Source organism: Lingula anatina, chromosome 1 (genome assembly GCF_051362555.1).
Source record: "Lingula anatina isolate TDL-2025a chromosome 1, LinAna3.0, whole genome shotgun sequence".
Lineage (NCBI taxonomy): Eukaryota > Metazoa > Brachiopoda > Lingulata > Lingulida > Lingulidae > Lingula > Lingula anatina.
The window spans coordinates 12,748,036-12,761,584 of NC_141767.1; the positions used below are offsets into that span (position 1 = coordinate 12,748,036).

General features: G+C 35.7%; 1 protein-coding gene across 11 annotated transcripts in view; it reads left to right on the plus strand.

Annotated features, from left to right (window-relative positions):
- The window catches only part of LOC106170586 (neuron navigator 2), a 167,818-nt gene that overhangs the window by 60,351 nt on the left and 93,918 nt on the right, over positions 1-13,549 (plus strand). For 8 of the 11 annotated variants that reach the window (XM_013550494.3, XM_013550496.2, XM_013550499.2 and 5 more), the window contains one exon: positions 3,830-3,882. In XM_013550494.3, coding sequence (XP_013405948.2) covers positions 3,830-3,882 — 53 coding nt within the window. Of the gene's footprint in view, positions 1-3,829; positions 3,883-6,840; positions 7,282-8,963; positions 8,991-11,292; positions 12,451-13,549 lie in introns of those variants that run through there. The other 3 variants (XM_087000649.1, XM_087000647.1, XM_087000650.1) reach the window with 3 other exon arrangements.

Below are 13,549 nucleotides of genomic sequence, written 5' to 3' on the forward strand. Positions count from 1 at the left end.
TGGTGGGAGATTTTCTATTAAAAGACCAGTAGTAACTGCCAGATATAAACATCTGTTTGTCCTCAAGTTTATTTTCTGAACTACAACTTCTCAAGTTGTAACACAATTTGAGCTTTAAACATTCAACTTCTGCTCAACTGTTTTCCAAAGCATAATGCGAGGTAGTCTCCGCACAGGATGCAGGCTCTGTTGGGCAACTAAGTTAGGTGTCTTGGATAGCCTTTGATTGTAATTTTATGTGACTTTAAATATAAGTAGGTGTAAACGGCTGGGGCTTCTGGCAGTCTGTCAGCTGCTTGGGCTTGCTGCTTGTTTCTCTTGCTTGATTGGGAAACAGTTCTTATAAAGGTTTTACCTTATAAAAACTCATGTGCAGGGGCAAGGCGATGCCAGGTTTGAAGATTTTACCTGAAAAATGTAATACTGTATTTAAGAGAGGAAGTGGCATTTGAGGTGAGGACAGCTGTTCTAACAGAATCCTTCCTTTCTCACTAATATTTGAAAATTTGCAAATGTCCAGATACATGTAGTGTCAGAATTGTCACTGGGATGTTCTTCAAAATTTTAGTCGTTTTTTTCCCATGTTATCAACTGTAGGAACATTCACTTTCCTTCTTACTAGAGAAATATTTCCCAGTACCATAAAATCACCACAAAAATTGTCTTTAACAGCGGTTAACCACAATGTATCACTCTGTTGGAATCAAAAATGAACCAGTGATGTTGATAAAAGATTCACAAAGCTACCCCATCAGTTGCTCATATTTTGAAGGTTACATCAGAAGACCTGTGAAAACACCAACCGTCTTTGCCTTGTTGCTTTTTGCTCACATGACTTAACGTTGCTTTGATCAGACCTGGTCGCAAAACATGTGCTTTGTTTTTTCTCTATTTTTACAGCTGATTGCACAACCTCTTTATTGGCAGGTTTGAGATTTAATACTGTAGGTTGGTATGTTGGTCTAAAAACAAATCTGGATATGATATGTTGATTTTAGCAGTAGATGATCTATTAGCAGAGGGTATTTTTTTCACCCACAATCCCAAGTTTGGTATCTCATGATAACCCGTTATGTTGAACATTTTGATGTATGATCCCATAACCTGATACGTTGATTTAAGAAGAAAATGATCTGTTTTTTCATGGGTTTATAAAAAAATATTAATCCTCTTGCCTCTGAGGGGGGAAATTGATGTTTAATCCCCTGTTTCTGTGATGGTGATTCATTGTTTAAGAGCCTTAAGAGATGTAAACTTGTGAAATCCTCTATCTGTCAAGATGGTCCATTAGTCAAGGGGTATTGACAGGGCTGTCAGACTGATTAGAGGAGCTACTCAACTTGATGCTCTTCAATAATGCATTCCCTTACCATGCTGTTTCTTTGCTGGCTTTTTGGATGGTTGAATTGAGACAGAGATTTGTCAGAGAAGAGTCCAAATAGAGAAACATCAGCACTTCTTGGTCCCCCCCCTCCCATATAATCTATTACACGTTTTTTCTGATTACTTAATTGCTTCCTTGATAAATCAGAAAAAACTCAGGTATTCTTTAAAAACTTTATATTGTTGTTTGAGTCGATCTTATCACAGGCAAAAACGTTTATAAGCAAATACAGGAGACAAAATATTAACTTCTAGGAGCAGGTAATAAGACTAACTTTTCTACCTTTTCCCTAAGGAAACATTTGTTTAATCTCTGCATCTCTATCAGTTTATAAAAGACTTTTCCAAGTTGTTGCAGGCTGCTGATAAGCGGCTTAGTATTTGCTATTAAAATGCTAGAGCCACAAAAACAAAACTGCTTGATTAACTGGAAAATGCATTTCTCAGTCAAGTTCTTTATCTTAATCAATAGCTGGCTTTAATATGCAATGTTAAAGTATTAAAAGACTATGGACTGATTAATGACACAGTTATCGATACATATCTGAAAACAGAAATCTACTCTCTGACTGCAATGAATCATCATACAAGGGCATGTTTTCTAAATCCTCAAGGGGATATAAAATTGCTTGCACTGAAAAAAAAATCTGGCAAATGTATTCCTTGAATATATATCTGGTACATTCACAGTGTAATGTCAGCTCTTTTTTCAGATTAAAAAAGGTAATTAATTTCGAGACGGATTAAAAAATATCTTTGTAAGCATGTTCACCTTTTTTGTTTCCTGTGCTTTTTGTGTCCTGGTAAAATATGCCTTAATTCTGATACAGAAGCTCAAACTCATAGGTACACTAGAAAGGGTAGCAACATATTGATACCCTAGATCTTTAGTTACTTTAGGGAAACCTAACCAAATTTGGCCAACACTTTAAAATGGCCTGCTTGCTTGCCCAGTGTTGTGAAATGTAATAGTCTTACACCAAGGAAACTTTCAGAAAATTAACTAAAATATATTTGCATTGCCCAAATGCCTGTGGCTACTGAAAGGTCAAACTGCTAAATGATGCAGCAGAAAAGGGCTTGGGTTAAGAGGCATTAATTATTTGTTACAAACTTAATGGGTACATTTAACATTGGTGTAATTTTTTTGTGATAGGCAGGGATTAGTACTTTTGATACCAACTGTAAAAATGGCATTTGTAGGATGGAGAAAACATTTGACATGTTGGTACTCTTTGCAAAGCATTTGATTGACTGGTTTTGAAAGGTAGGGTCTTACCTAATAATAGAATTAGTTCTGAAGTGATGTCCCTGGTGTGTTATTTCATCTCACTAAAGAGGGAGCTGACTTGACTTTCAACTTATAAATGATTGAGGCAAATTGATCATACAGTTCACACCTAGTGTAGGGCAAAGATGTTTTATTCACCAATGAGATGTGACAGCAAAAGCTGCTCTTGAATTTGATCAAACCACAAGCACCTTGAAGGGTCTGTACCTTTGATGAAAGCATGGTGGGCTTGTCAGCATGGTTTATATCTACTGTTAGACTGACAGTATTGAGCCATAAGATGACATCATGTTTTCTTTTTTTTTCTTTTTATGTTATTGAATGCATGAATTTAACTTGCTGCATCAAAGAATATGGAAATCTATAATATGTACATAGGACATTAGGGTTGTTTGTGTCATTAAAGATGTTCTTTCCAAGATAACATGGAGCATTACTGTTCAAAAACTTTTTCTTTTGATTATCACATAACAAGAAGAACAGAAATTACATAGATTTTACTTGTTTTTAAACCATCTTAAAACAATTCCATGACAATGCGTGTTACGTATTTTGGCACCCACATGTTCAGCATATCTATATAAGCACATGAATAAAAAGTCTGGAGACAAATTTACAAATAACAAGCTGCTGATGTGTTTTCTGATGGAAAATGCTGGTAACTTTTCCTAGTTAACACTGTATGAAACTTGGCAAATTTCTATGGCTTTTATATGTTAGATGTAAAGAGTTGACTTTGTCTTGTTCATCCTATCTAAGCTGAAAAAATGCCAAATCGCAATTTATGTGTATGTGGCAACTCATCACTGCAATGTAATGGGGACTCTGAAATCTGGGAAATTTAGATTGTTCACATAGAAATGAATCATTAAAATGATCTAACTGGTTTTTATGTGCATGCTCTTGTCATGTTTGATATCATCTCTACACATACATATATCCATCCTCATATTGCACAAATCTCATCCCTGCAGGGCACACACTTCATAAAGTAAACAAGCAGTGGCAAGTGAGTAATATAGTGTATATTTTTACTGCATCTGAACAGACACACACTCATGCCAGCAAGGTTCAGTGGGATCTTTATGTGAACCAGGTTCAATATCCTTGTCAGCCAACCATGGATCATCTTACATGTTTTTGCTCTCCTTTCAGCCAATCAGAAGGTGCAGGACATCAAGCAGAAGCCCAGGACATCCTCACAGATGGTAAGTCTGACTCTGGGCAGTTTTCTTAGAAACACATGCATTGGGTAATTATGATTACACCCTACCTGGATAGGTGTTCTGGTGGGAAGTCAGCTCACAGACATACACAGACAAAGTGTACTATTATTTTAGGTTGACTTCATTTGTACTAGTCTCTCACAGCTAGGAGACATAAAGTCAAGTATTACCTGGAATAATTATAAAGTACGTTTCATTTAGATGAGTTTACCATTTCCTGGATTTACATTATCAGTTTTATGTGGTAAGTACTTAATTTCACAAGATATGCTACATGTATTTTATTAAAAAAATATATGTGTGGGGGTCAATATTTTTATATGAAGCAGTCCGGGGCTGATGTGAAATTACCCGGAATATGGATAGAAATATACTTTCAGAAAGTTTGCTTTGTTTTTTTTTTTTTTTTTGTTTTTTTTTTTTTTCTGTAAATGGGTGGGTAGGTACTTAAAGATAACATGCTGCTTTTTGGGAAGTACATGCTGTGTTACCGGCCTGTAGTCATGTGCCCATGGGGAAAACATGAACTGTTGGCAAATTGTTATCATTTTGCACTAAATTCAATGATCCTTTCCTATTTGTGTAGAGAAATACGAATAACTTATTTTATTGCTGATGTCTGGAGCTTATAATTACTATATTTATGGTTTTTATAAAGTACTGTTTTTACGTTGATATAGCACCTCCTTTTGATGAAACTTCTAAGGAGTATCTACATGTATATAATTATATAAAATGTTAATGTTGGATGTTGCACACATAATTACACCGGCAGCTCGTGGAATTGCAGTGCAGTACAGTTTGGTTAAGGCTCTCTGATTATTAAATGGCATGCAGGTTGTCTGTCTGTGCAAACCAGTTGCAGTAGATAGTACTATATTCTCTGAACATAAAATTTATTTTATGTATGAGATATGTCTATTTTTCTCTAGGCTCAATTGGGCCAGGTTGATATATGATTTATACTGCATATGCTTATAAGGAGAACAGCGTCATGATGATGCAGACATCTAATGCGAAAAACTACAGCCAGATTTTGTTGATGTAACATTAAACAGACTGTTAGTGCTGTACACTATTCAGCAGTCAATTGAATTTCTGAGAGGCTGGGTATAGTACACTAGAGTAAATCCACTTTCCAAGATTTGGTTCAAGTCCAGAAATTTAAAAAAAAAAAAAATCCTATTGCCTTCTCCTTGAGTGGGACAACCAGCAAAAGCAATTGGTGGGAAATCTGGTAAAGATTGACTTTTCCAGTCTGAGCTTGCAATCTAATATACATCAAACATAATTTGTAGAAAAAGGAGGTAAGAGTAAAAGACTCGGAATTAGAGAAAAGGTCGGTAACCATTAGAACAGCTGTTGTACCTGGGGGCAGACTAACTATACACCTGATTTGGTGTGTGTGTAAGGGCAGGAGTAAAACAGCCATGTTATACAATGAACACTGTCTGATAGTGGGGATATTTATGGCTTTTTCATTTGTTTTTATGGAGATCTAATCAGCTCTGCTATATCGAGATTGCCAGAAGTTAGGGATGATTTTTTTTTTTTTGTTTTTTGTTTTTTGTAAATAATATAACATGTCTTGTAGAAATAAACACAGGTTATGAAAATAACAATACCTAAGGCTGCTGAAAAAAAACTGTCCTTTTCCCCCTTGGAAATTACAACCTGGACAGAAGATTGGTTAGTGTCATGTTGTTCAGGGTAATTATATGTCTGTGCCATTGATTAGTTCTCCCATCCTGGCTCTTAGTGATGACCTGGGTTTGTTCAGACACAAAGTTCACTGGGTAGGACAGGGTTGGCTGATGTGGAACTGGAATATTTGGTCATATGGGTAGAATAGGGCTCTGTATCTCGAAATGTTCGCTGTGTTGCGCACGTGTGCGAGTGTCTCGATTCCATGGCCCCGTATCTCGAAATAGAATCGGTTGTGGAAGCGAGACACTCGCGCACATGAGCAACATAGCGAACCTTTCGAGATACGGAGCCCAGGATGACAGAATGAGTTAATGGCAAACTATATATTTTAATAAGTTTAATCACTTATTGGATTTCTCATTGCATCCTTTATTAAATACCTTAATATAAAATACCTTTATATATTAATTACCTTTATACTAAAATACATCAAATACTTTTTAATTTTTCCCTTTTATCCAATATTTATAAGTTAGTCAGAAGTGATTTTCATTCAAATGTTTAGTCTAAGCCCATGCTTATGGAAATTATGAAATATTTGCATGTTATATTAATTACTTCTCACGACAGGCAATTATATTCACTATCCTAATTATCAAGTAGGATTTCATCTTCACTGGCTACAGAACTGTGCATCTGTGACTGTTTGTAGCTGCAGGGCATGAAAAGATGCATCATTTGTAAGTAAATGACTGATATCATCTTATATCACACCATGACCTGTGTGATAGCTGCATAGCACTGGGAGGAGAAGGATCAATATCATACGACCAGCAAACTAGGATGTTTTTCTTTGACTTGTCAGGAGATGGGCCATATTTTAGAGAGGATCATATTTTTTGGGATAAAAAACTGCTTCAAAGGATTATAAGGTTTGGGTCACAGTAGTGCATTGTTGCACAACAATAACCATTCGGAGTATAAATGAAAGGGGAAAACACTTGAGTCGAGTGCCTTAAAAGTTTTAGATGGGAGTTCTTTCAAGAATGTTGTGTGATTTTATTCAAAATATTTCTTGAAGGGCAAGAAGGAGAGGGGGCGTCTTCACCAAGATTCCGGGCTTGAGGTTGAAATAACTGCATGTACTGACATTTGGCTTTCACCCAGTATCAGAACAGGTTAGAAAAGAACCCAGACAGTGTGCTACAGCACATATAGATCTTCATGCTGGGAAAACTGCAAAAAAATCACAGTAAAAAATATTGATGAGTTAGAAAGATGCACTGGCATGTTTCCATTCCCATTATCTGATGTGTTAGGACATTTGTGTAGTGAAGCCTGTAACAAAACATGGGGTTATGCTTCCTATTGGATTTGCAGATGTGCTCGTTTCCTATCTTATCTCCTGTGTGACTTCATTGTGTTTCTGGAGAATAGCTGAAGCGTGGGCAACTGAATCTAGAAGTTGTGTTAACTGGCCCATATGAATATTGATCATTTTTAAATTCCTGCTTATTTACTACTGTGATCTTCAAATGTGCTATGTATATCCTATATACACACATGCTGTGTGGCAATACATCAACAACAAATAGTCAGCCCTGTTGTATTGGGTTTCACGTGGGCAGGAGTTGGAACATGATTCAGATAGGTGAAGCTTGCTGCTGAATCAGATGGGTGCTCTGTGCAACAAAGTACACCTAATATCCTGTGGCAACAGACAGAAGCCAACAGGTGAGTTGAAAGTCTGCTCTTTATCTGCCTCTCCAGTTTTTAGAGGTAAGTCCAGTATCTTGGTGGGCTGTCTGGCAGGGACACTTGCTGTGTAGATCACAAAGTCAGTGGGGTAGGGGTGTTATCTGGCATTTTCTGTTATGGTAACACGCAATAGGTGAAATGTGATTGAAGTGGCCAAGTTTTGGCCAAGTATCTCTTGGAGGTCAGTTTTAGTTTAGCAGTGAGTGTCTTAAAATAACGAAGTCAACTGGATAGAGATCAAACTAACTGTAGTTTTTACTTTGGTTTTTGATTCTTGTGATAGTAAATTAGATTCTTTTAGTTGTACTTGGTGTTCATAGGGATGGATATAGTATTTATCCGCATTGGTGAATATGAGTTAAATGTTTCAGATAAAAACAAATTTAGAAGGATAAAACCATGTTTCCTTTAAAAGGATATTAAGAGGAATGGAAATATCTTATCTTTGGATACATGTCCCTGTATGAGGTGAACCATCCAAGATTTAGTCCTTTTTGGAGGGAAGGAAAAGGTTGGTCCAGTGACAAAAAGGAAGGATATGGGTAGGACCAGACACTAATCATAAAGACTTTTGTTTTAGTAGTAATGGCAGATACAGTTTGAATCCACCGCCCACTGGGACATGTGCTGGTCATGTGCCATGTGGTTTCTGGTCTTAATGAAGGTAAATTAAAACCACTTCAAAACCCTAATGTGAAGATTGTGTGTATATTTGTCTGTCTAACCAGTCCAGTAAAGAAAAAAAAATGAAAAACTGACTATTGAGTTACAGGGTATTTGGGCCACTTTTCAATATTCCTCCTGTTTAGTTGATCTGACTCAGTGAACCTACTTACATTCTAATCAAGACAGACTGGAGGGGACTAATAATAAAAAAGCTCTTCAAGATCAACCTCATAGGATGTCACTTTGGTAAACCTGACTTAAACTGACTTAAAATATAATTTATTTTAAGCAAGAAATATGAAATGTATTAATTGATAATTTGACAAAGAATCGATTTGGTCAAGTTTTTGTATTAGCAAGTGGTATAAGTTTGTTTTTTTTTTCAATTAGCTGAAAGTAGAATTGTGATGTTTCACGCCAGTCTAGGTGATTAGGTGCAGTCTAGGTGTTCCACATCAACTCATGCCTTAGAGAAGGAAACATTGTTTAAATTTGTGCAAACAGCTCTAGTCCAGTCTCTCCACCTCCACCCCACCTGCTCTAAACTGGTCCCTTGCTTAGCTGACAGGCACTTCTTTGTAGAATCTCGCTAGGTCTATGCCCAAGAGGGTTTGATCATTTATAATAGGTCTTTTGAGGTCAGGCAATAATATTTGTAGTTGAATGTTCATGTTTTGTAAACACAGGTCTTTAGAGACATATTAGGCATAGTTTATGGGAGAAAATATTTGCACTGTCACAGTCATGTGTGTTTTATCTGGTTGTAAACGGATGGGTAGTAAAAGGTCTAATGTAAGATTTTCCAGAGTTCTTTTATTTTCATTCAGTAATGAAATGGGCGGATGTCTGGTATTTAGTGTGGAGACAGCAGAGAAGTGGATAGGAAATTTGAATGTTAATTTCAGTATGACCAGTTAGGCTGATTTTTCCATGTAATTCAGTTGGAAAGGAAAGAGGAAGAGAATATTTATACAGATGACACTTAAGAGAACAAGCTGCAGCAGTTTATGAAAGTATCTGTAAGTTGAAGGGAATATTGTGTTAATGACAACTTAGTTTAATTTGTAACAGAGCTTATTTTTCTCATGCATTCCTCTACCCTCACAAGTTTATAGGGAAAGCAAAGGAAACTATTAAGTGGGGGGATGTGTGTCTGTGCTGATATAAATATGCAGTTGTAGAGTTTAGAGCATCCTATTCAGGAAGGTAAGGAAAATTGTGTAGCTCTGAAAAAAAAACTTTGCTGTTGACATGAGGAAATTCACATTAAACTTCTAAATTGGTTGAGGAAATTGATTTTTCAGATTTTGTTCACTTGCTGGGTCTTTTTGATTAAAGTATAAAGATTAATTTTTTTGGGAAAATTGTTTGCTGCAGAATGAAATAAATAGTTTACAAGAAGTGTTAAGAAAAAAGCTTGAGAGAATAGGAATAGGGTTTGATACTGTATTATAATGGTGAATTTAAGGCAGGCAGAATTGACACCTAGGTTAATAAGCATATTCTCTGAAGTCTACACATAATGTGAACCCATTGATTTCCTATCTAATCCTATCTGTGTATATAGCAGGGCATATGGCTGGCTCTATAGAGCATTAATGCACTGTTCAGTAGCCCTTTTGAATTTAGATATTTGATATGAATTTAACTCTTTATTTATTTATAATACATAATTGTCTATTATATTATTAATGATGCATAATTATCATATCAGATTTGCTTTATTTAGTGGCAATTCATTGTAAGTTTTTTTATAACTATTCAATTCAATGTCAACATTGGAAAACATCTAGGTGTTGTCCCATCATCTTCATATACAATTTTCTCATTTTGCATGCCAATCTTGTTTTTCATTGTGTTGAGATGAGCATGCAGGTATTTGTCACACCTGACACAGTTCACCATGTGTATACTTGTAGTCAGTGATATATGTACCTCATTTCATCATTCAGTGTTCTGCTGTGGACTCCTGAGTACAGCTTTAACAATTACTGAATACACAGATAGCTTGATGAGTTAATTATCATGAAATATTCATGAACACTCATTATTATCCTTGTAAATAAATTAATAATGATAATGACAACTAGATTACATTCTGTACAATAAGTTATGAAAGTTGGTTTAGTTAATCTAGTTTTGTATTTACTGAAAGAGAGTTCAGTTTATTTTTAAGGTGTACACTTCTAAGTCTATTAAACTAACAACTTTTTCAAGTAAAACCCAGCAACTTAGATGGGAGCTATTAAGTATTTTTCTGTCAGGTACATCAAACATCAGGTATGCTGTCTTAGCACAAAGAATTGAAGAGATTAAAATGTCATGAGTTTCTAAATAGCCTAATGATGAACTACTGATAGACTGCAGGGCTTTATAAACACAGTCCAGACAGCTTTCGATTATGTCCCTAGACAGAAGTCATTATTCTACAAACAATGCTATTGAATTAGATGTCTCCATTAATTGACAATGGACAGTGTAGTATTCCTCAGAACTGCTGGACATTCCCACAGGGAATAATGATGGGAGAAGTTGTTACAAACAAGGAGAAGGATTGAGAAAAGAAGGGCAAGAGATTGTTTGGTGATCTTTGATTTCTTATGAGAAGTATTTGTTTTGGCAACATGGTACTTTTGCCTAAAGACATTAATTATGATGGAAAGTTTGTCATTGTAATTTCTTCCAAGTAAGTACTTGTTTTGCTTTAAACAAAATTGATGAAGAATAGGAGTTGATAAAGAAAATAGTTTCATTATTAGGTGACGGCTAGTTTGATGCCATGGAGTTGTAGCACATTTTTCAAAAAAAAAAAAAATGTCCATATTGTTGTAAAGATCAAATAGAGACTCAAACCACAAGTGATTGGTTTAATTTCCATCTTCATCGTCACTCATGTTGTATTTGTTTTTGTTACTGTGCATGGCGTTTTTTTTTTTTGGCACAATGAACACTGTGTCAGTAAAAAAAAGTATGTGTACAGTGTTTCTTATACAAAAAAATGGTTGCTTTCAACAAATGCATGAATACAACATTTAGTGCAGTAATGTGTACAGGTGTATATGTGATGATTGGCTGCTGTATTTTACTCCATTTTGAACCTTCTGCCACAAATTCTGATTCTAAACATTGAGTGATTATCCTCTGGGGGAAGTCTACACATAATATTGAGAAATCCATTCTCAGATTAATGGCACTGGTCATCCTGAGGCCATGTTTGACCAAGAATTGACCAGAGCATCTGTTAATCAAGTATGAAAACCCGTGAATCATCAGCTCCCCTCTGTATTTATACATTACAAGCTTCAGTAGCAGTGAATGCAAAGCAAGTGAAGGCAGAGAAGATGGGGAGTTGGGTAACACTTGTCTTCTTGTCCATTCTCTTCTGTAGACAATTCAGATATGTGGATTATTTATAAGATACATGCCTGCTGTATTATGAGGTTCACTATGATCAGCTGACTGGGACAAAGAAGAAACATTGTAGAAATATGCCATGGATGGAATCAAAGGGATCGACTGAAAAGTTTGTTCTTTTGAGATGTGAGGCATGTATTATGATATCAAAGAAATAAGGCATAGAAGAAGTTGAAACTTCTTCATGAGAGATACACTTTCAGATTGGCATAGAGATGAAGTTTGAGTCACATGAAAGTCTGGAATGAAACCAAATTTCATTATGTGAAGAAGAGTTTTTGCAAAGTGAAGAAGTTTCTTTTGATGTGTAAATACCTTGAGTACTGGAAGTTAAAACAGCATCTTGGGAATAGTAATCAAACAAAGTCAGAAACAACCTAAGTTTGGGAATACTTAACATACATCTGAAGAGTGACTATTGTGCTGTGGATTTCACCTGGTATCTGCTCATCATTGTAAGAATCTCTTTGGGGAGACGTATGGAAGAATAGACTGACATTATAGAGTGACAGAGAATGACTCAAGCCTTTTGTGGGAATATCAACATCAAGATTCAGTTGAAAGAAGAAGGATTTAAGTAAAGAAAAAAGTTTAAAAAGGACCTACTAAATTCTTTATAGTCAGTCAATGAAATAAATGCCTGAGGACATCAATACGCACACGGCGTCAAAGTGTATTCAATCTTTTTTCTGATTTTCATCTGCGAACAAGGCTAAAATATGTGACAGTGTCTCCTTCTCCAGTGCCGAGCTGGTCACACTATTCTATCTGATATCACCAATACCAGTAGATTGTATCTGTGAAACCATTGACATCCTACAGTGGGCAGAGGACATATTGTCCTGCATCACAGCAGATAATTGAGACATTAATCAAGCGTACATTGACTGTGTTACACCTGTGGACTGAGAAAAAGGACAGTGACTGACAACGTTGTTCACCTGGTGACATATCTATGTCAGCACACTTAAGCAAAGGAGTTACTGGAAATGACTTGGTTTGACAGAGTATTTAACACTGGTTTCCAGAGTGAAAAATGATGGTTGTGAGATAAGAAACATCAAGGTATTTAAGCCACCAAAGTTATAATTAGGTGTAGTTAAGATATTTATCTAGTCTGTCACTGTGCTAATGCCATATAAACATGCTTTACTCCATCAATGAATGAACAGTATGGGACATATGCAAGCAGGTAAGTGTGAGTGTGCAGCCTATTTTTGATTTTTTTAAAACTGAATTCTGCTGGTATTGGGAAATATTACAGGGTTGAACAATATGCTATATTTTTACATATATTTTTACAATAAAAAGACTGCACACTCATCTCCACCTGAGATGTGAGGTACTTAATTCAGTATACATTTAGTTTATATGTTTTCCATTTTGAGCCTATATCAGTAAGCAGAGTATAAATTCTCTGGCTGTATTGTTTGATATTTCTGTATCCATTATTGAATATGTTAAACATATTCATTTTAGTTCTTGTCATATTAGAGATGCTCAAAATTAGGAATCACAATATGTGTGAATATGATTAATATAAAATTAAATTATATTTTAATAAATCTGGCAACTGTCGTAGTTTTCTTAAAAAAAAAATGTTAACTTGAGTTACATAACAACAGAAAAACTACGACATGGTGTCAGAATCGGGATCTACATTGGATGTAGCATAATTTGGAGATTGGATGACCCACAAACTACAAGATAAAAACGGATTTAGAATCACTAAAAAAAAAAAGGAAAAAAAAAAATGGACCACATGTATGGGATACAGCCGCCTCACATGGACTGGGAATCCATGGACTTACCGCGTACGTTCAAACTTTTCAAGGAAAAGTGTGAATTGATATTCCAAGGACCTTTAGATGCTGTGTCAGAGGAAAGACAAGTGAAATTTCTTCTCCTTTGGATCGGAGAAAAAGGCCGCGAAATTGTGAAAACTTTTAACATTGATGATCCAGACGTGTTGACCTCGTATTGGCAAAAATTGGAAGAATACACGAAGCCCAAGAGTAACTTTCGAATTCAGAGATTTAAACTTAGAGCATGCAGACAAGAAGCAGGTGAGAGCATTGATTCTTTTGTCAGACGAATCAGACTCGTGGCAAATGAATGCAAATATACCGATGTTGATCAACACATAATTGACACACTGATTTTT